Source organism: Scophthalmus maximus, chromosome 10 (assembly GCF_022379125.1).
Source record: "Scophthalmus maximus strain ysfricsl-2021 chromosome 10, ASM2237912v1, whole genome shotgun sequence".
NCBI lineage: Eukaryota > Metazoa > Chordata > Actinopteri > Pleuronectiformes > Scophthalmidae > Scophthalmus > Scophthalmus maximus.
In genome coordinates, this window is record NC_061524.1 from 158,575 (window position 1) to 177,500 (window position 18,926).

The 18,926-nt window shown below is 52.7% G+C and overlaps 2 protein-coding genes across 11 annotated transcripts in view; one reads left to right on the forward strand and one right to left on the reverse strand.

The window, feature by feature from the left end:
- Nucleotides 1-314: 314 nt before the first annotated feature.
- On the reverse strand, nt 315-17,762 carry LOC118284143 (cullin-9). 5 transcript variants are annotated; one of them, XM_047334708.1, is made up of 44 exons: nt 17,590-17,762; nt 15,591-16,274; nt 14,612-14,766; nt 13,865-14,473; nt 13,593-13,734; nt 13,059-13,249; nt 12,790-12,976; nt 12,493-12,699; nt 12,213-12,411; nt 11,893-12,094; nt 11,622-11,812; nt 11,347-11,543; nt 10,936-11,078; nt 10,717-10,805; nt 10,535-10,640; nt 10,236-10,463; nt 10,012-10,102; nt 9,730-9,901; nt 9,530-9,635; nt 9,288-9,383; nt 9,032-9,207; nt 8,800-8,933; nt 8,510-8,695; nt 8,176-8,312; nt 7,914-8,096; nt 7,562-7,719; nt 7,280-7,478; nt 7,035-7,206; nt 6,658-6,803; nt 6,458-6,584; nt 6,172-6,377; nt 5,572-5,807; nt 4,648-4,765; nt 4,320-4,562; nt 3,962-4,102; nt 3,547-3,711; nt 3,300-3,463; nt 3,074-3,167; nt 2,927-3,001; nt 2,697-2,807; nt 2,493-2,610; nt 2,276-2,409; nt 1,570-1,661; nt 315-1,484 (listed from the first exon to the last, which is right to left on the reverse strand). In XM_047334708.1, the coding sequence occupies exons 2-44, from the start codon at nt 16,267-16,269 to the stop codon at nt 1,301-1,303; spliced, it is 7,689 nt and encodes a 2,562-aa protein (XP_047190664.1). In that variant the 5' UTR covers nt 16,270-16,274; nt 17,590-17,762; the 3' UTR covers nt 315-1,300. The 5 variants fall into 5 exon arrangements, with proteins under 5 accessions (XP_047190664.1, XP_047190665.1, XP_047190668.1 ...); XM_047334709.1 differs by lacking the exon at nt 17,590-17,762 and adding an exon at nt 16,594-16,613; XM_047334712.1 differs by lacking the exon at nt 17,590-17,762 and having other exon boundaries at nt 12,493-12,620; nt 12,684-12,699.
- Nucleotides 16,732-18,926, forward strand: part of LOC118284157 (synapse differentiation-inducing gene protein 1) — a 7,736-nt gene continuing 5,541 nt past the window's right edge. For all 6 annotated transcript variants that reach the window (XM_047334714.1, XM_047334713.1, XM_035606847.2 and 3 more), the window contains exon 1: nt 16,732-17,699. The gene's annotated coding sequence lies outside the window, so the exon portion shown is untranslated. The remainder of the gene's footprint in view (nt 17,700-18,926) is intronic.

Sequence of the window (18,926 nt, forward strand, 5' to 3'; positions counted from 1 at the left end):
TAGCGCCACCGACAGGCCGGAGGACGGAGCTACAGCCACACGATCACATTATAAATACATACATAACATAAATGTACATATACATACACATGTATGTATGTATATATGTACATACATATACATACGTACATATTGTATGTGTATATACATATGTATGTGTATATACATGTACATATATATGTATATACAACTGATGATCAGTGATCAGAGTTTCATGTTGTGGTCTGTTTGATTATCAATAACCTGATGAATGTACTGATGCTGAGAAACAGACAGGCAGACAGAGAGACAAACAGGCAGACAGAGACAGGTCCTGATGGTTTAAAGGAACTTTTCTTCATGATCTGCAGAAAAAGCTTTTATTGACTTTGCAGCTGAAGTCGCTCGACTCCAACAAACAAACAGAAAGAAGATTATCAACGATGTGAATATACGTTTGTCAAAGTGACATCATCACAGAGCGTCAGGTCGTCCACTGCTGCGGAGCAACGAGTTGTCCACAACAAACCACAAACCACCAGAGTCTCTGCTGAGCGACAGACCAGGTAGACGATCATTGATCATCGATCAGTTATTGATCAGTTATTGCAGTGACACGTGAAGTTGATGTCAGAACGACGTTGCCTTCTTCTGATGAAACATCCCACTTTTCAAACATGTACAAAATCTGTTACCATATAAACTGATTATTAATCTTTGCTCTCAGACGAAGGCGACTCATCAACTGATGAAGGCAGAACATGTGATGAAGAAACAAAGATCAGAACTGGTACAAAAAAATCAACGACTCTGGATTATAACTAAGAATGAATCAACTGATAAAGGAAACAAACAGAAAAGATCGAGAACCAGAACTGAGCCGAGGAGGTTCTGAACTGGAGACGACATGCGGGAAACAAGTTCTGGATTCAAGTCAGGATCATAAAATCTGGATTTAAAATCAGTCGGGATTTTCAGAAACAAAACATCCTGAGACAAAAATACTGAATCTAAAGTGACTGGTTCAGACTGGTTCATACTGGTTCCAGTGGGATGGGACAGATCTCACGACCTTGACGACAAACTGAAATCTGAACTGATGAATAACCTGAAGATTAAACTCAGAACTTGTTTCCATCAAGTGACAAACTGACAGAAGGTGAGTGCAGGTGTTGGGGTTCAGGTGAGGGTTCTGGTGAAGAGGACGTCCCGCTGATCATCTCCCGTCGGTCCTGACAATGTCAGGTGGCGTGAGAAGTGGGCGGGGCCCGACTTGTCCTCCCTCTCTTCTTCTTCTCTGGAGGTTCTGTTTGTCCTCGGCTTAGTCGAACGGGCTGAAGTCTCTCTCCAGGTTCTCGGACTCGTCGTCGTCTGAGAAGAAGTCGTCCTCGTCAATGTCGTCCTCGTCGTAGTCCTCGTGCCACTCGGGGACGTACTCTTCGTCGTACTCGTCATCCTCCGCCTCCTCGCCTCTGTTGTTGTTGTCCGAGTCTCCGGACTCAGACCTGAAGAACACAGATTCAAAAACAGAATAAAATCAATTCAATGGAATGATAAGAAACAGGAAGTGGCCTCTGCCGTCATACTCACACTTTGTTGGCGTCGCTGTTGTTGGACAAGTTGGACGTCTGAGTGGATTCTGGTTCCTGGCTGCTCTTGGACTGATAACCCACCCGGAAGTCCTGAAGAGCCACAGGGACGAGAGACAATCAGGAAACAACCAGGAAACAGCCAGGAAGCAAACAGGAAGCAACCGGGAAACAACCGGGAAACAACCGGGAAACAACCAGGAAACAAACAGGAAATAACCAGGACATAACCAGGACATAACCAGGACATAACCAGGACATAACCAGGACATAACCAGGAAACAAACAGGAAATAACCAGGAAACAAACAGGAAATAACCAGGAGACAACCAGGAAACAAAAACAACCAGGAAATAACCAGGAAACAAACAGGAAATAACAAGGAGACAACCAGGAAACAAAAACAACCAGGAATTAACCAGGAAACAAACAGGAAAAACCAGGAGACAACCGGGAGACAACCGGGAGACAACCGGTAGACTACCGGGAAACAACCAGGAATCAAACAGGAGACAACCAGGAAACAGCCAGGAAGCAAACAGGAAACAGGAGAGAAACCAGGAGACAGGAGAGAAACCAGGAGAAAACTAGGAAACAAACAGGAAATAACCAGGAAACAAACAGGAAATAACCAGGAGTTATTTGTTGTGTATGAGCCGGACTGTAGACTAGATTAAAGCGGTTCTGGCCAGCCTCAGATGGGTCACCTGGGTGGAGTGCTGCAGGATGGCCAGCAGACGCTCCTGGATGCGTCGGATCAGTTCCAGTCCGGTGTTCAGGTGTTCTGGTTTGAGCAGCCGCACACACGAGGCCAGGTCAGTGCACTGCAGCAGCGTCTCCTCTGAGAACACACAGAGTCAGACCGGGTCAGAGCGGGTCACACACTCTTCATACTGAGGAGGGTGATGAGAGTGCGGGTCTCACCCAGCAGGATCTGCAAGGCATTGGTGTGCAGGTCCAGAGCCTCCGTCTGCTGCTCCATCACATCCATCTTCTCCGTCTCCTGGTTGTAGTAACTGTAGACGCAGGAGTAGGCCGACACCTGCAGACAACAGAGCGGGGCACAGTGAACACAACGGGTCTGAGCAGGGTCACCACCCCCGACGACCACGACCACGTGGGTTTTACCTTCCGACCCTGAGCGAGGACTTTACAGGCGTCGATGACGAAGGTCAGCGACTTCATCTGCAGAGCCTCGTTGATGGACGACACTTTGTTCTCCAGGTTGATCGCAAAGTCCTGAAACACACGAGTCACAAGTCACGTCCCAACAAACAAACCACGATGTGATAATATAAATTACGTACAAATCCTCCTCCTCATGAAAACATTTTAATATCCTGTTGAACATATTCTACCTTTGCCTGATGGTGGAAGGTGCATCGCTCGTTATAGTCCTGGAACTTCTTCTCCTGACGCGCCGCTTTACTCACCTGCATCATCATCATCATCATCATCATCATCATCAATATCATCATCATCATCATCATCATCATGAGACTCACCATGGCCGAGCAGTTGTAATAATCTTTGTGTGTCGGTTTCCATGGTTTCAGACATCGCCAGCAGAATCCATGGTTACACTTGGCACAGGTCATACTGAGGAGGAAGAGCACCATTGTCATCACTGTGTGTGTGTGTGTGTGTGTGTGTGTGTGTGTGTGTGTGTGTGTGTGTGTGTGTGTGTGTGTGTGTGTGTGTGTGTGTGTGTCTGTGTGTGTGAATGCGTACTGCAGACAGCCCTCGTTCTTCTCGATCTGGGCCTGGCAGCTCGGGCAGCGTTTGGAGATGAGCTTGGCGAGATGTTTGCTCTGAGCCTCCATGTTCATCCCTTCATAATAACCTCCGTCGTCCATCCACTGGGACATGTGGCTGCAGCTGGCCGGGTAGTGGGCCTGCGGGGGGGGGGGGGGGGGGGGGGGGTTAATGTGTGTTGTGTGTTTGTGTGTGTGTGTGTGTGTGTGTGGTGACCTCTGACCTCGGGGAAGTTGCAGCTGAAGCAGGACGACCAGCAGCACTTGGAGCAGGTCCCCATGCTTCCCACGTTCTCCTTACAGAGGATCTGGTCACAGCCCTGAGGGTTGGTGCACCACGTCAGGTTGGAGCAGCACTCGACGTAGACACGCAGCAGGGCGTTCTCATACTGAGAGGGAGGAGCCACAGCGTCATCACCACTTCACTGACTGACTGACAGCGACATCAGATTCTTTTACTTTGAAGTGACACAACAGCTGCCAATCATAAACCCCACCCCCTGGTGTATGGCTGCAGTCTCTCTGTCTAACCCCTAACCCGCCCCCCCTGCATGGACCAAATCAATCAAACAAAGATCAATTCTAACTTCTGCCTCTGAGGTCAGGTTGTCGTGATAACAGAGGGCAGAGCAGCATTACCTTGGCGATGGTGTCTTTGTCGGTGAGAATGCTGAGGAAGAACTGGGAGGTGGGCTGAGCCTGGCAGTCTGTGATTGGACAGTTACAGTTCATCACCAGGTTCTGCTCGATCCTTGCGGTCAGGTACTCCTGCCAGCACGACTGTCACACACACACACACACACACACACACACACACACACACACACACACACACACACACACACACACACACACACACACACACACACACACACACACACACACACACACACACACACACACACACACACACACACACACACACACAAAGGTTACACACACAGGTTACGCACAGGACACCACTCTGGTCCAGGTCACACTGAGGACCTCCTCTCACCCTGCAGCAGTAGTGCATGCAGCTCAGGGACGGGACCGGCTCCGGGTTCCGGGGGCCCAGGCAGACTGGGCAGGTGGATGCGGGGCTCGGCGGCGGCTGAGGGTTTCGGCACTTGATCCCGGCGGCCATGATGAGGGCGTCGGGATCGTCGGTGTAGCGCTGCACCAGCAGGTCCACGTTCCACTTACAGTGGAGCAGCAGGTGCTCGGCTCGGTCCAGGTCCAGACTCAGAGTCCCTGAGACCTGAGGGCACAGAGACCAGAACACCTGAGTGAACACACCTGGACCCGAGTCCGTCACCAGAGTCCAGGTCTTCACTCAGACTCACCTGCTGCACCGTCTTCTGCATCAGCTGACGGACCTCCTCCTGCGTCATCGTCCGACCCATCGAGAACAGGACCGCGTCCAGGACGCCGTCCTCTAACAGCCGCGGAGCCACCACCAGGCTGCGACACACACACACACACACACACACACACACACACACACACACACACACACACACACACACACACACACACACACACACACACACACACACACACACACACACACACACACACACACACACACACACACACACACACACACACACACACACAGTTTAGATAGTTTTGAAAAGCTGCTCAGGAGGAAGAGCAGGTCATCCACACTCGGAGGATTGTTGGTTCGTGTGAATGAGATAAATGAGTCAGATATAGAAGAGGTGTGTGTGTGTGTGTGTGTGTGTGTGTGTGTGTGTGTGTGTGTGTGTGTGTGTGTCAATAAGAAAAGATTAATATATATATATATACATTTGTCATCATCATCATAAGTCTAATCATTTTCTAATAACTTCTACAATCCACTTCCCCTTTTGTTTATGAAGTTTATTTTTGTCATTTTATTTTGATAGAGACTAGAGATAGGGGCGGAATCGAACCATTTATGTTTAATTATTAGTTTATTATAATTTTGATCTTGTGTTCATTATTATTGATTATTATTGATAATTGATTATTGTTTGTTTACATGAACACGTGTGCAGCTCAGTTCATCAAGATTAAAGAGTAATTATATTAAATATGATTCATAATAAGTTAAATGATAGTAATCAGAAGCGTCGACAGTTTGATCTCATTCATGTTTCATTTGATTTTTATTTATTTTGCTGAGCCGCAGAGGTTAAAGGTTACACAGACTCTGATGTCTTTTTATCAAAGTTTCATTTCACAGAAACTAAAGGTCAGAGGTCACAGGTCAGAGGGCACACCTGATGGCATCCGTCCCGGTCTCGGTCCGGCTAAAGGAGAACTGGGCCTGGCCCTTCTGCGGCGTTGACGGGTCCTCGGGCAGGAACTCCACGATGTGCGGGTTCTCCTCGTTGCGGCGCACGCAGCCTTTACTGATGACGTGCATGATGCAGGACAGGACGTCGCTAGTGCTGCAGCCGAACCGACCGGCGGCCGCGGAGCCACTCGCCTCGCGCTTCTGACACGAGTCCAGAACCTGCAGCGGAGCGGAGACATGTTAGAGGAACTACACATCCCATGATGCTTTGAGGCCCAGTTTTTTTATATGTATCATTTTGTATCAAGTCAGAGTGACAGTGATCAGCTGTCACTGATGTAAAAACATCCAGATTATGATCTCATTCACAGGAAGTGATGTCACACAGTGTGTGTGTGTGTGTGTGTGTGTGTGTGCGTGTTCTGTGGACTGTTCATTTATTCACAATGGAGAAAGCACACTTCCATATAAGTGCAGATGGAATCACAGGAGGAAGAATCTGAATATATTTAGTTTAACCTAAATCTTATTTCATGCCTAAACATGAAAACACAGTGGGCGTGGCCTCAGGGCGACCTCTGACCTTGAAGACGAGGTTGTCGATGTGCATCTCCTTCTCCTGCTTCATGATGTGGACGATCAGACAGTAGATGTAGTTCCTCTTCCTCTCCAGCGTTCCGGCCGCGTCCTCGTCCACGTTCAGGTACATCTGTCTGGGCAGCAGCCGGACCGTCGTCGGGACGCTGTCCGAGCTGCGAGACGCCACCTGCTGGTTCAACATCAGCACACCTGAGAGCAGACGTAGACGGAGTCAGAGCGAGGAGGACGGAGGACGGAGGACAGGGTGTGTGTGTGTGCGTGTGTCTGACCCTGGATGGGATCTTTCGGCGGGCTGCAGGTCAGCGGCCCCCCATCACTGATGAGCGGCGTCAGAGCGTGAAGCAGGACAGCAGCAGACAGACGGGTCGTCTGAAGCAGAGCTTCCACCTGGACCTCCTGCAGAGAGACAGACGAGAGAGTGTTACTGTGTGTGTGTGTTTGTGTTACTGTGTGTGTGTGTGTGTGTTACCTCCTGCTTGTTGAACTGCAGCAGGATGAACATCTGCAGTGTGGACACGTGCAGTGTCCAGCAGCCGAACGTCAGCTGAGCGTGTCCGAGCCACGTCCACTGCAGCCGTCGCGGCTTCGAGTGACTTAGACCATACATGGACTGACCTGACGCGAGCACACACACACACACACACACACACACACACACACACACACACACACACACACACACACACACACACACACACACACACACACACACACACACACACACACACACACACACACACACACACACACACACACACACACACACACACACACACAATCATCATCATCATCACCACGGTGACTCTCCACAACACACATGATATGAAGTAGTGAAGTGGGACTGACTGTGGGTGTAGAACTGGGTGAACTGGTTTAGGTACGAGCAAAGTTCTGCTGGGAAATGTTTCGCTGGTTCATCCAGGAAGCAGAGCGAGGACACAGCCCAACAACGTGGAGACAGAACCAGAACCTGGACGTCTGACTCCTCCTCTGACTCCGCCCACTCCTGCTCCATCATCTGCAGCAGCAGGACAAACTGAATCAGACTCTGGTCTCAGTATGAGTGACAGGGGGCGGGGCTTCCTGCTCACCTGGTCGTGCTCCTGCAGGCGGCGGTCCAGCTGCTGCAGCCGGTAGAGGTGAAACTCCTGCTGCAGCTCCGACGACTCGCTTAGGTTCTTCAACATCTGCTGAGGGAAGCGACTCGGGAAGCAGCTGCCGATGTGGTCGACGACGGCGCCCTCCAACCACACGTTCCCCTGAGCCAGCAGCCGGTCGCCCAGGTAATACCTGAGGAGAGAGAGAGGGCTTGATGTCATCAGGGCTCGTGTCGTCAGACGCTCAGACCGTCAGTGGTCTCGTGGCGTTCGCACCTGTAGAAGTGTTCAAAGGTGTTGGCGAGCTCCAGCCCCGACAGGAAGAGCATCGGCTCCAGGAACTGCTGCAGCCGCTCCAGAGTCTCCACGCTGCCGGACCCCGCGCCGCCGACCTGGATCATCTGATCCAGGTACTGAGCGAAACGCTCGCTCACCTGCACACAAAGAAACAACAGCAGCGATCAACTGACATCAGCTGGTCACAGGTAAACAAGGACGAGGAGCTGATCCAGGATCAGGTCCGAGTCAAACCAGAGGTGAACCAGAGTTCATGGGTCAGGACCTACGTGCAACATAGAACTAACGGGTCAGAACCTACGTGCACCGATGTTCACGGGTCAGGACCTACGTGCATGGCTCGGAGAATGGAGAGCTGCAGCAGCGCGGCAGAGAAGCCGTGTCGCAGCGCGAGGACGAACGCTGTCTGTTGCCCGAACAGCTCCTCCATGGCGTTCTTCAGCCGAAGGTACAGAGTCCGGTATCGCTCCACGAAGTCCGGCAGACTGCAGCTGGACTCCAGGAACTTCTTCACCTGGGGGGGCGGAGTCAGGATTTAAACCTCTGGACCAAACCATTGATGTTTCAATGGAGCATCGTCGTGACGGTCTTACCTGGCGCTTCACGACGCCCTGCCAACAGAGGGCGATGCCCGCGATGCTGCTGCTGCTCTTCACTTTGGGCTTCACTGAGGAAGATGTGGAGGAAGAAGAGGCGGCGTTGGCGTCTTTGTTTTTACTCTCTTTACCGTCTGGAACAGAAGAAGAAAAAGGAACAGGTAGTGAACATGAGAAAAAAATGAAGGGAAGAGACGGACCGAAGATCTGACAACGTCTGAAGCGTCATGATCATCATCATTATTAGGATTATTACGCACGCACACACATACACTCTCTCACTAACAGCTGTAGCTTCATATTTACTGAGGTCTTGATGTGTGACACTCACTGGACTTGACAGGTGGTTTCAGCTCCTCGCCATCCGGGCGACTCGTGTCCACGTGGACCAGCAGGTGTGTGAGGCGTCTCACTCTGGAGTTAAAGATGGCCGCCCGGCCTTTACAGCGACGAGCCGACTCGGCGTTCTCCAGGTACTCACTGAGCAGCCAGGACAGAGGGCTGGATGCCGAGGCCTCTGGGTAAACACAGAGGAGGACCACCGTCACTGTGAGGATGTGTGTGTGTGTGTGTGTGTGTGTGTGTGTGTGTGTGTGTGTGTGTGTGTGTGTGTGTGTGTACCTGACAGTGTGATACTGTGGACGATGGGGGTGATCAGAGCCTCCCAGCAGGTTCGACCCAGAGCTTCAGCTGCTTCGGCGTCAGGAAGGAAACGATCAGCGAACATCTGCTCATGTCTCAGAGCAGAGTTCAGTCTGCACACACACACACACACATCAACATGATGTTGGTCCAAATAAACACCAGTTACTGCAATACTCTTTAGTATTATTGCAGTATCAGTATCTGTTACTTGTTGAAGAGCTGCAGCAGCTGCGTCTTGTCCTCTGTCACTTCCTGACACCAGCTGTGAGCCTTGGTGCTGTAGAACAGGAAGGTCCGACAGCACAGCTGTTCCTTAAACACCGGCCAGAACGTCGGCTTCGGACCCAGAACCTCGAACCCGTGGACCCGGGTGTCGATCCCACCCTGTGACACATAGGGGGCAGGGTCAGGATACGACAGCAGGACATCACATGATAGAACCAGAACTGGAATCAGAGTCTGACCTGCTGACATCTCTTGATCCTGATCTGGATAATGGACCAGAACCGGGTCAAGTTCTCCAGTAGAACCACACGACTGGCTGACGGAGTCACGTTCACCTGTGCGCACACACGCACGCACACACACACACGCACACAGACGCGCGCGCACACACACACACACACACACACAAACACACACACACACACACAAACATTGACATCTGTAACAATGGTAACGTAAATGGTCACGTGATCCCACTCACTGTGTTGAGCTCTGTGTTGATGTTGGTCGGGTCGTCTCCGCCCAGAACCAGGACCCGGGCCGGCATGTAGCTCGAGTCCTCGCTGGCCACCAGGATGGCCAGTTGTCTGCACACGCACACACAAACACGCACCCACACACACACGTGAGTCAGCAGTAGCACCAACACGTCAGGATCAGAGTGTGAGCGTTGACCGTCACCTGATGACGACGCCCTTGTGCATGTACACGTTGATGAAGTGCGACCCCGTGCAGCCGTTCGATTCCCAGTACGTCTTTGGATTCTTGTCGCTCAGTTTGTTTGCTCGATGGTGATTGGACGAAACCTCCACCTTCTCCCAGCACTTGTCCTCCTTCAGCTCCACGCTGGAACCTGAACACACCACGAGGTCACAACCAGTCAGTGTGAGTGTGAGTGTGAGTGTGTGTGTGTGCAGCGTGTGCCTTTGTAGGAGCAGGAACAGGAAGTGAAGCTGAGCGCACCTTGGCACAGGTTCCTGAGGAAGACGTTGAAGAAGGGGATGTTGATTGGCTGGTGGCTGCGGCGATGCTCCTCGATGTGACCCAGCACCATCTGACAGGAAACAGAACAACGTTCACCTTCATCCAGAAAATAAAACCTTCACATGTTCTTTTTATCTGAACAACGAGACCCTGAAGGGCTCGTCTGATTGGCTGAGGTCTGTGGCCCCTCCCCTCCTGGTTACCTGGATACAGCCGGCGAGCACGCTGGTGGTCATCTTCTTGTAGAGGCTGGCGTACTTGTCGCAGTCGGACACGACGTCCCGGAGCTCGGTGACCAGCAGCAGGTTGGTTCCGTGTTTGTCCAGAGCTTTGACCAGAACCTCTTTGGTTCCCAGACGACACATCACCACCGCGTAGTCTTTGTTCAGGGACGCCAGCCGGTACAGGAAGTGGATGAAAGGCTGCACCACCTGTGGACCAAACACGTGAGGTTACCGTGCGTCAGGTGGGTTTGTCTTGTGCATCTCGTGCGGGAGCTCACCTCTCTGTCGCTGACGAACGCCGTCATGGACGACAGGCAGGGCTCAATGCTCTCGTGCCACGGCAGCACGTCCTCCTCGTAGTGGTCCAGGAACTTGTTCAGGATCCTGCAAGAACACAGACACCAGATGTGTCACCATGACGACGTGGTCACAGAGAGGACGGGCTGTGATTGGTCAGTACCTGAGGATGGAGAGCTGCACAGCGCGGTCGGCTCGGTGCTGCTCCATCTGACGGACCAGGTCCTGGTAGGTGCCCCGGTTGTGGGTCACCTGAACACACAGAGGCAGACTGATCAATAACACTGATCAATAACTGATCGATAACTGATCAATAACACTGATCTGAAGACGATCACATTAAATGATTGATCTGAAGAACCCATCAGGCGTGTGCGTGTACCTGGCAGCGCTCGTCGTCCAGCGGCGTGTTGTCGGCGCAGAGCAGCTGCTCCAGAGTCTGGATCACTTCTTTAGTCGCTTCCTTCAAACTCACGATCAACATCTGGAGCTCCGTGTCTTTAAAGTCCAGATGTTCATGGAAGTCTGCAAGCGCGCGCATGCACACGCATGCACACGCATGCACACGCACGCGCGCACACACACACACACACACACACACACACACACACACACACACACACACACACACACACACACACACACACACACACACACACACACACACACACACACACACACACACACACACACACACACACACACACACACACACACACACACACACACACACGTTAATCATTGTGTCACGTGACGTTGAACACCCTCTTTCTTGATGTGAAGCGAATCAAACCTTTGCTCTCCAGCTTGTGGACAATGGAGATGTGGTTGAGGGCGATGATGGCGAGCATCGTCTCGGCCCCTGACAGACCCAGACACTTCTTCAGTACGCCGGTGACATCACACGCCACCAACTGCTCCGCCAGACTCTTGTGGTTGGAGATGAGCATGATGATGACGAGCAGGCCGTTACGCACCGATGGCATGCAGCTGCACACGGGATCAATAATCAGTAATCAATCATCAATAATCGTCTGCGACAGACAAGTGAAGCAGGAGCCTTGTTACCCTTTAGTCTTCAGCATGAGGTCGATGGCGTTGGGGACAGCGCCCAGCAGCCCCCTGGAGCCCTCTGGCGTGGCAGAGCCGATGCTGGCGAAGATCTCCAACATCATCTGCGTGCCGGACTCCGACAGAGGAAGTCCGCTGCCGACGCCACGAAAGTCATGTTTACTGGCTCCGGTGATGACCTTCAGAGTCTGAAGGACACGCTAATGTTAGCTACCAAGCATCAGTGGACAAAGACACGTTACATCAGCAGTGATGTCATCCAGCTCACCGCGAGCGCCAGCTGCTGGACATGTGCGACGGAGGAGAACTCCTGCATGCAGGACAGCACGGCCTTGACTCCACCCTCAGTGGCGAAGGAAACTCTCCACTCGTACTTGGTCATGAGGAGGTGAGTGAGTCGGAGCGCGCCGACCGCCACGTCTCTACTGGACGAGCCCAGCAGCTCCACCAGCAGCTTCAGAACCTTGTCCCTGTTGAGGACGGAAGCAATAACAACGATCAATAATCATGATGTGATGATCAACGTCAGACTGGAGAGGATTCAAGCCCCTGACGCGGCCCCGCCCCGCCCCCTCTCGGCTCCCTCACCGTGTGGTCTGAGCAGAGTCCGTCCTCATGTAGTTCTTCTCCTGTGGCCCGTTCTCCTCCAGCAGTCTGGTGATGAAGAGGACCGCGGCAAGCTGCTGGACCGGGTCAGAGATAGAACCACCCTTCTTCAAGATGTCCACCACCTCCCCCATCTTCTCCAACGCCGTCTTCTTCCCCTGGACCCGTGGGCTGTTGAATACTGGGGGGATGTCAGAGGTCAGATGGTGATTACACTGATAATAAAGTTTCATCATATATTAAATATGACTGAGTGACTCACGTTTCATCTTGTCCTCTAGGTCGTCAGGATACTTGCTGTCGTCCTCCGGCAGCTCATTCTCCGTCTCTGAATCAGCAGCTGCCTCTTTCTTCAGTTTCTTAGAGACGGAGCCCATGAAAGAGGAAGAGGAGGAGCCTGCTGATGAAGACGAGGAGCCCTCAGCTCCTCCTCCTCCTCCCAAAGACGAATAGCCCAGAGAACCTTCAGCTGGAAAACAAGCAGAGACACTCAGTGCTGTCTGTCTGTCTCTCTGTCTATCTCTCTGTCTGTCTCTCTGTCTGTCTCTCTCCCCCTCACCCAGCAGCTCTTCGTCCTCCAGTTGTCCTCCTCCTCTCCTCACGTAGTGTTTGGAAAAGACGTGGGAGCAGAGCAGGTCACTGAGACAAGATGGCGGCAGCTTGAGCCTCAGGTAGTGAAGCAGCTTCTTGGCCACGTCTCCGTGGACGGTCAGACCGATGAGTGACGAGTCGTCCAGTTCTCCGTCCTGATGGATTACATAATACATTCCTTTATCATCGTCATCATCATCATCTGGAGCATGCTGTGCCTCCTACTTCCTGTGTTACCTGCTCATCCAGGCTCTGCAGCAGGATGACGTTCACCTCCTGCTGCTGTTGTGGCTCCAGCTTCTTGATGAAGAAGAGAATCTCCCACCACTCAGCTCTGCTCAGAGCCGCCGCCTCCGTCTGCTGACGCTCCGACAGGTAGGGCAGCGAGTAAAGACCGCCGGGGGGCTTCGAGAAGAACGTCTGGCTCACTGAGGAGGACGAGAAGCACCTTCAGATGGGTCGGCTGGAGGGTCAGGTGGTCAGGTGAGGGTCAGGAGAGTGTCAGGTGAGGGTCAGGTGGTGGTCAGGTGAGGGTCAGGTGGCCAGGTGAGGGTCAGGTGGTGGTCAGGTGAGGGTCAGGTGGTCAGGTGGTCAGATGAGTGTCAGGTGAGTGACAGGTGGTCAGGTGAGTGCCAGGTGAGTGTCAAGTGAGTGACAGGTGGTCAGGTGGTCAGGTGAGTGTCAGATGGTCAGGTGAGGGTCAGGTGGTCAGGTGAGTGTCAGGTGAGGGTGAGGTGAGTGTCAGGTGGTCTTCAGGTGATGGGGTCTTACCTGTGGTGAGTTTGATGGTCTCTGTGAGGGACGAAACCTTCTCCTGAGTCTCTTTCTCAGCCTGACTGCTGCTGCCACTGCCCAGAATCTCCACCATGTGCCAGTGGACCCAGTACGTCCTGGACAGTGAGTTCCAATACACCTGTACGCCACGCACACACAGGACAGGGTCAAAAGGTCTGTTTTAATTAACAGTTTGACACTTCATCCCTCAGACCAGCAGGAGGCGCTGCAAGTGTATCAATCAACAGATTGATGTTGAACGTACTCACCTGAACGGGCGGCGAGCCGTCGTTGCTGTAGCGGAACTCTCCCTCGTCTCCGTTGCTCACCTCCTCGTAGTCCTCCAGCATACGGACCATCATGCCGCTCTTCAGGTTGTCCTGGACGTATTCTGCGTAGGCTGAGCGGCTGGCGAAGTCAGAGCGTGTTTTGAATCCGTTTCCTGACGTCTTCTTCTTTGGCGGCGCGGGGGCCGGCGCCGCAATGGCAGAGACGACGGGCAAAACGACGGGGGAGGCACAGAATCGGGGCTGGAAGATGGACCTGAGGATGGGACGGGACGCCCCCTCCACCTGCTCCTCCCCACAGGCCCCGGCTCCTCCGGGGCCGTGGGCGGAGACATCGGGGGGCTGGCGGTTCCGGTCCCAGCCCATCACCCGCACCAGCTCTGAGATCAGGTTGGCCATGGCCATAGTGAAGTCGAACTCCCGCTGGACGCGGAGATGCTCCGACTGGTGGGCGGCGCTGGTGGAGGCGGGGGAGGGGCTGGCGTCCAGTCTGTCAGAGCTGGACTCCGCCCCCGCCGTGTTGAGTTTGTCCATGAGAGACGTGACGCACAGGTAACGCTTCACCAGAGAGAACAGTAGCTTCCCGGGAATCTGAATAATAAGACACGCCCACAGCTCAGTATAAACCACACCCCCAATACATTCATCTGAAATAAATGTAAAAGTAAATGTAGATAAATGTATGAATTATTATTATTGTTGAGATCAGAGGTCAGAGGTCAGGCTCACCTGGGGCAGGTGGATCCCCTCGAAGGAGATGCCATGTTCCTCTGACGACGTGGTCTCGGCGAACAGCTCCAGCAGCGTGTAGCGGTTGTCAAAGTCCATGTGCTGCTCGATGCCGTCCTGCTGACTGAGTGACAGCAGGACGTACGCTCGACTTCCTGCGGGGACAAGAGACGCTGTGACACCTGGACCACGTTACAGTTCAGTGCTCACCTGTCTGTCGCCGTGACAACGCCATGTATGCATGGTTGCTAAGAAACAAAGAAGGAAAACAAAGCCTTCTTTGCGAGGATGATGTCACTTCCTGGTGAGACTTCAGAACCATGTGACCACGTTTAAAATCAATAAGTAATAATCATCGTTTAGATGTTTGCTTCCGTTGTTTACGTTTGATCGACCAGACTGACCAGGTTCCGCCCACAACCACACGCTTCAGAAAAGAAGAGTTGAATCACAGTTTCATTTATACTTTGAAGAAAGTTGGAAGTGAACTGACCCCAGGCGGAGTTCATGGTTGCCATGGTTACGCCAGGCAGAGTTTCCAGCCTCTGAACCAGAGACTTGTGGAAACTCCGGGTTGTGTTTTAGTTTGTAAACAATGACGCAGACGACGCCCACTTTCCCTTCCCTGATTGGTTCTCATCAGTCACGACTCGACGTCGCTGACACAAGTTTCCTGCTCTGACTTTTCACCATCACTGTTCCTCGCTCAGAAGAGTTTCTGTTGCTAAGCAACCAGTTGCAGAGGGAGACAATCCCCTTCCTGTTTACACCTGATCGGTCATGTGGCTGGTGTGGGTTCAGGTGTGGGCAGAGTCGGTCTGCAGGTTTCTGTGCTTCTTGAGGTTTCTGTGACGGTTGAACTGGTGATCAGCTCATCACCATGGAAACACCTGCGGCCTCGGCTGACCTCACCTGTAGTTTTCACTCGTGTCTGTTTACTGACGGTAAAGATCAGGTGGTTTTGTGTGGGCGTGTTTACCTGCGTCATGCGAGGCGAGCGCTCGCAGCATCTTGCCGGCGCTGCGTCTCGTCTGTGTCTCCTTGTTGCACAGCAGCTCCATCAGCAGGTTGAGTGCGCCCGTCTCCTTGAAGACGCCGACCAGCGAGCCGATGCTTGCGTAGGCGCTCAACACGTGGATGGTGTGCGTGATGCTGATTGAGAAGTCGCTCTTCTTGGCCATCTGCTTCCGGGCTCGACGCACCAGGTTCTTCACATCCTCCTTCATGTCTGACAGCTCCACCTCGTCGAAGGTTGCGTCTGACTGGAACTCGTCGCCTCCGCTCCTCTGGCCTCCATCTGCTGCCACCCCGCCCTGCTTCTTCTCCTGCGTGTCTGTCTTCCTCTTGCCAAGCAGGGTGGGGCAGTTGGCGTACACGTCCTCTGTGGACATCCACATCAGAATGTTCTCCGGTTTGGATTCTCCTGACGTGGAGCTGCCGGACCCCCCCACTCCAGAGCTGCCGCTGCCCGCCCCCCCTGTCTCGCCGGCCCCGCCCCCTGAGTTGGAGCCATCGTCGATGGTGACGAGGCACCAGCGAATCAGGTACTCCGTCTGGCCGTCGTGGGTGCGGCGTTGGCGGATCAGCTCCTCGGGATACGCCTGCAGCTTCGGGCCGAGCTGGACCAGCAGGTTCCCATTGCGGCGTTCGCCCACCATGGTCGCTGAGGACAGAGGACACAGAGGAGACGTCAGAAGAGACAACAGAGGAGACAGAGGAGAAGACAGAGGAGAAGACGACACAGGGAAGAGGAGACAGAGAAGGAGTCATCAGAGGGAAGAGGAAACAGAGGAGGAGACACATGAAACACTGCAGGAGTCTGTGTCTCCTCAGAGTTGACCTTGTTGCTGGGGCAACACTGGACCTGATGGTGGACATATTAGTTCAGTGTGACGCCATCAATCAATCAGTCAACCGTGACTCTGTTCAGGACTCTCGGTCAGAAACTCCGATTTCTAACTGTCCTCGGTCTGTGAACACACCATCGCCCCGGGGATTAGGGGACTGCGGAGTCCGGACATTACCGGGACATTACCGGGACCTCTAACTGTCAACTCATATTCTCATGCTCGGTTCCTGTTGCTCCACGAGCCGCCGCTGGGCGTGTCCTCCGGCAGCGGGGCTCCGTCTACTACCTGAACCCATCGGATGAGTCCAGGGTCCGAGCGGCTCGTGGCTCAACCAAGCCCGATCACAGGAGCAGTGACGGCGCCTCGCTGGCCGGGGGAACCCGCTGAAGCCGGGACGGACACCGGCCGCTCGCGGCGCCTCGTCCTCTCGGCCCGGTTCAGTCCGGTTCAGTGAATAGACGAGTCCGCGATGTTGTGACGTGACCCGAACGCGACGGATAACGAGCTAGCTCCGCTGCTAACGTTAGCCGAAAGTTTCCACTTGACTTGTCCGCAGAGTCACAGTGAGTCACGACCACGTAACGACCGCCCCGCTCGACTCCTCCGGTCCGAGCCCCGGAGCCATACGTCACACCAGACCCCGTCCACAACCCCCGGGTTTCAGAAGATGTTCGTCATTTACACCGTTAAGATCAACTGTGACCATGAATTAAATACACGTGTTGGTTCTAAAAGAACCTTGTGGAACATTCGGGATGAAGGAAGTGAACAAAGTGAACTTTATCTACATTAGAAGTCACCGTCTGTTCTTCAAAGCCGCGTCACGGACACGTCCTGCGCCCGGAGGCGGGATTAAAAACATCTGTAAAAGTTGATCCTCTGTCGGATCCGGTGTCGACTGATCGACCAGACAACAACCGAAGTGGAGAGCGAATCATATTCACAGATAAACTTCATCGAACACGATGTGGTTCATCAGAACAACTGCGCCACAGGATCAGATGCGTCGCTCCCTCGGTCCAGTGTTCGGCTCGAGTCGGGCACAGTAACTATGGGTGTCAGCAGCGGGCCTGCCCTGCTGCCCGCCCGGTCGGACAGTGGAGCGGCTCCGGGCCGGAGAGTCCTTACCTGCCGAGTCACAGACTTTCCCCCCGGGTTCCGTCTTCCCCCTCGACCGATGTTTCTTTCCTCCTGGACGCGTCGTGTCCCGGTACCTCTCTGGTTGTCGTCTCCTCCAGGTGTGTCTGTGTGTGTGTGTGTGTGTGTGTGTGTGTCTGTGTCTGTGTGTCTGTGTGTGTGTCGGTGTGTGTGTGTGTCTGCAGCTTCGAGCTGCTCGACGCGCACTGGCAGAAACAGCGTCACTTCCGCCTCCTCCTCTTCTTCTGGTGTCTGTGTGGACGCTATGAGGCGCGACGCTGCTGCTACTGCCCCCTGCTGGACAGTGGTTGGTGGTCAGTTGTTCGTGGAGTCAGTTGTTCGTGGAGTCAGTTGTTGTTGTTGTTGTTGTTGTTGTTGTCAGTTTGTTGTCAGTTGTTGGTGGAGTCATTTTTTGTTATCAGGTGCTGGTCAGTTGTTGTTGTTGTCAGTTGTTGGTCAGTTGTTGGTGGAGTCAGTTTTTTGGTCAGTTGTTGGTGGAGTTAGTTTTTGTTGTCAGTTGTTGGTCAGTTGTTGTTGTTGTTGTTGTTGGAGTCAGTTGTTGGTCAGTTGTTGTTGTTGGAGTCAGTTGTTGGTCAGTTCTTGATGGAATTAGTTGTTGGTCAGTTGTCGTTGGAGTCAGTTGTTGGTCAGTTTGTTGGAGTCAGTTGTTGGTCAGTTATTGTCGGAGGCAGTTGTTGTTGGAGTCGGTTGTTGTTGGAGTCAGTTATTGATCAGTTGTTGGAGTCAGTTGTTGTTGTTGTTGGAGTCAGTTGTTTTTGGTCAGTTTTTGGTTAGTTGTTGTTGGAGTCAGTTGTTGTTATTGTTGTTGGAGTCAGTTGTTTTTGGTCAGTTTTTGGTTAGTTGTTGTTGGAGTCAGTTGTTGTTGGAGTCAGTTGTTTTTGGTCAGTTTTTGGTTAGTTGTTGTTGGAGTCAGTTGTTGATCAGTTGTTATTGGAGTCAGTTGTTGTTGGAGTCATTTGTTGTTGTCCGTTGTTGTTGGTCAGTTTCTGTTGTTGTTGGAGTCAGTTGTTGTTGTTGGTCTGTTGTTGTTGGCGTCAGTTATTGGTCAGTTGTTGTTAGAGTCAGTTGTTGTTGTCAGTTCTTGTTGTTGTTGTTGGTGGTCAGTTGCTGTTATCAGTTGTTGTTGGAATCAGTTATTGGTCAGTTGTTGGTCAGTTGTTGTAAGAGTCAGTTGTTGGTCAGTTTTTCTTGGAGTCAATTCTTTGTCAGTTGTTGGAGTCAGTTGTTGTCGGAGTCAGTTGTTGGTCAGTTGTTGCTGGTCAGTTGTTGTTGGAGTCAGTTGTTGGTGGTCCGTTGTAGGTCAGTTT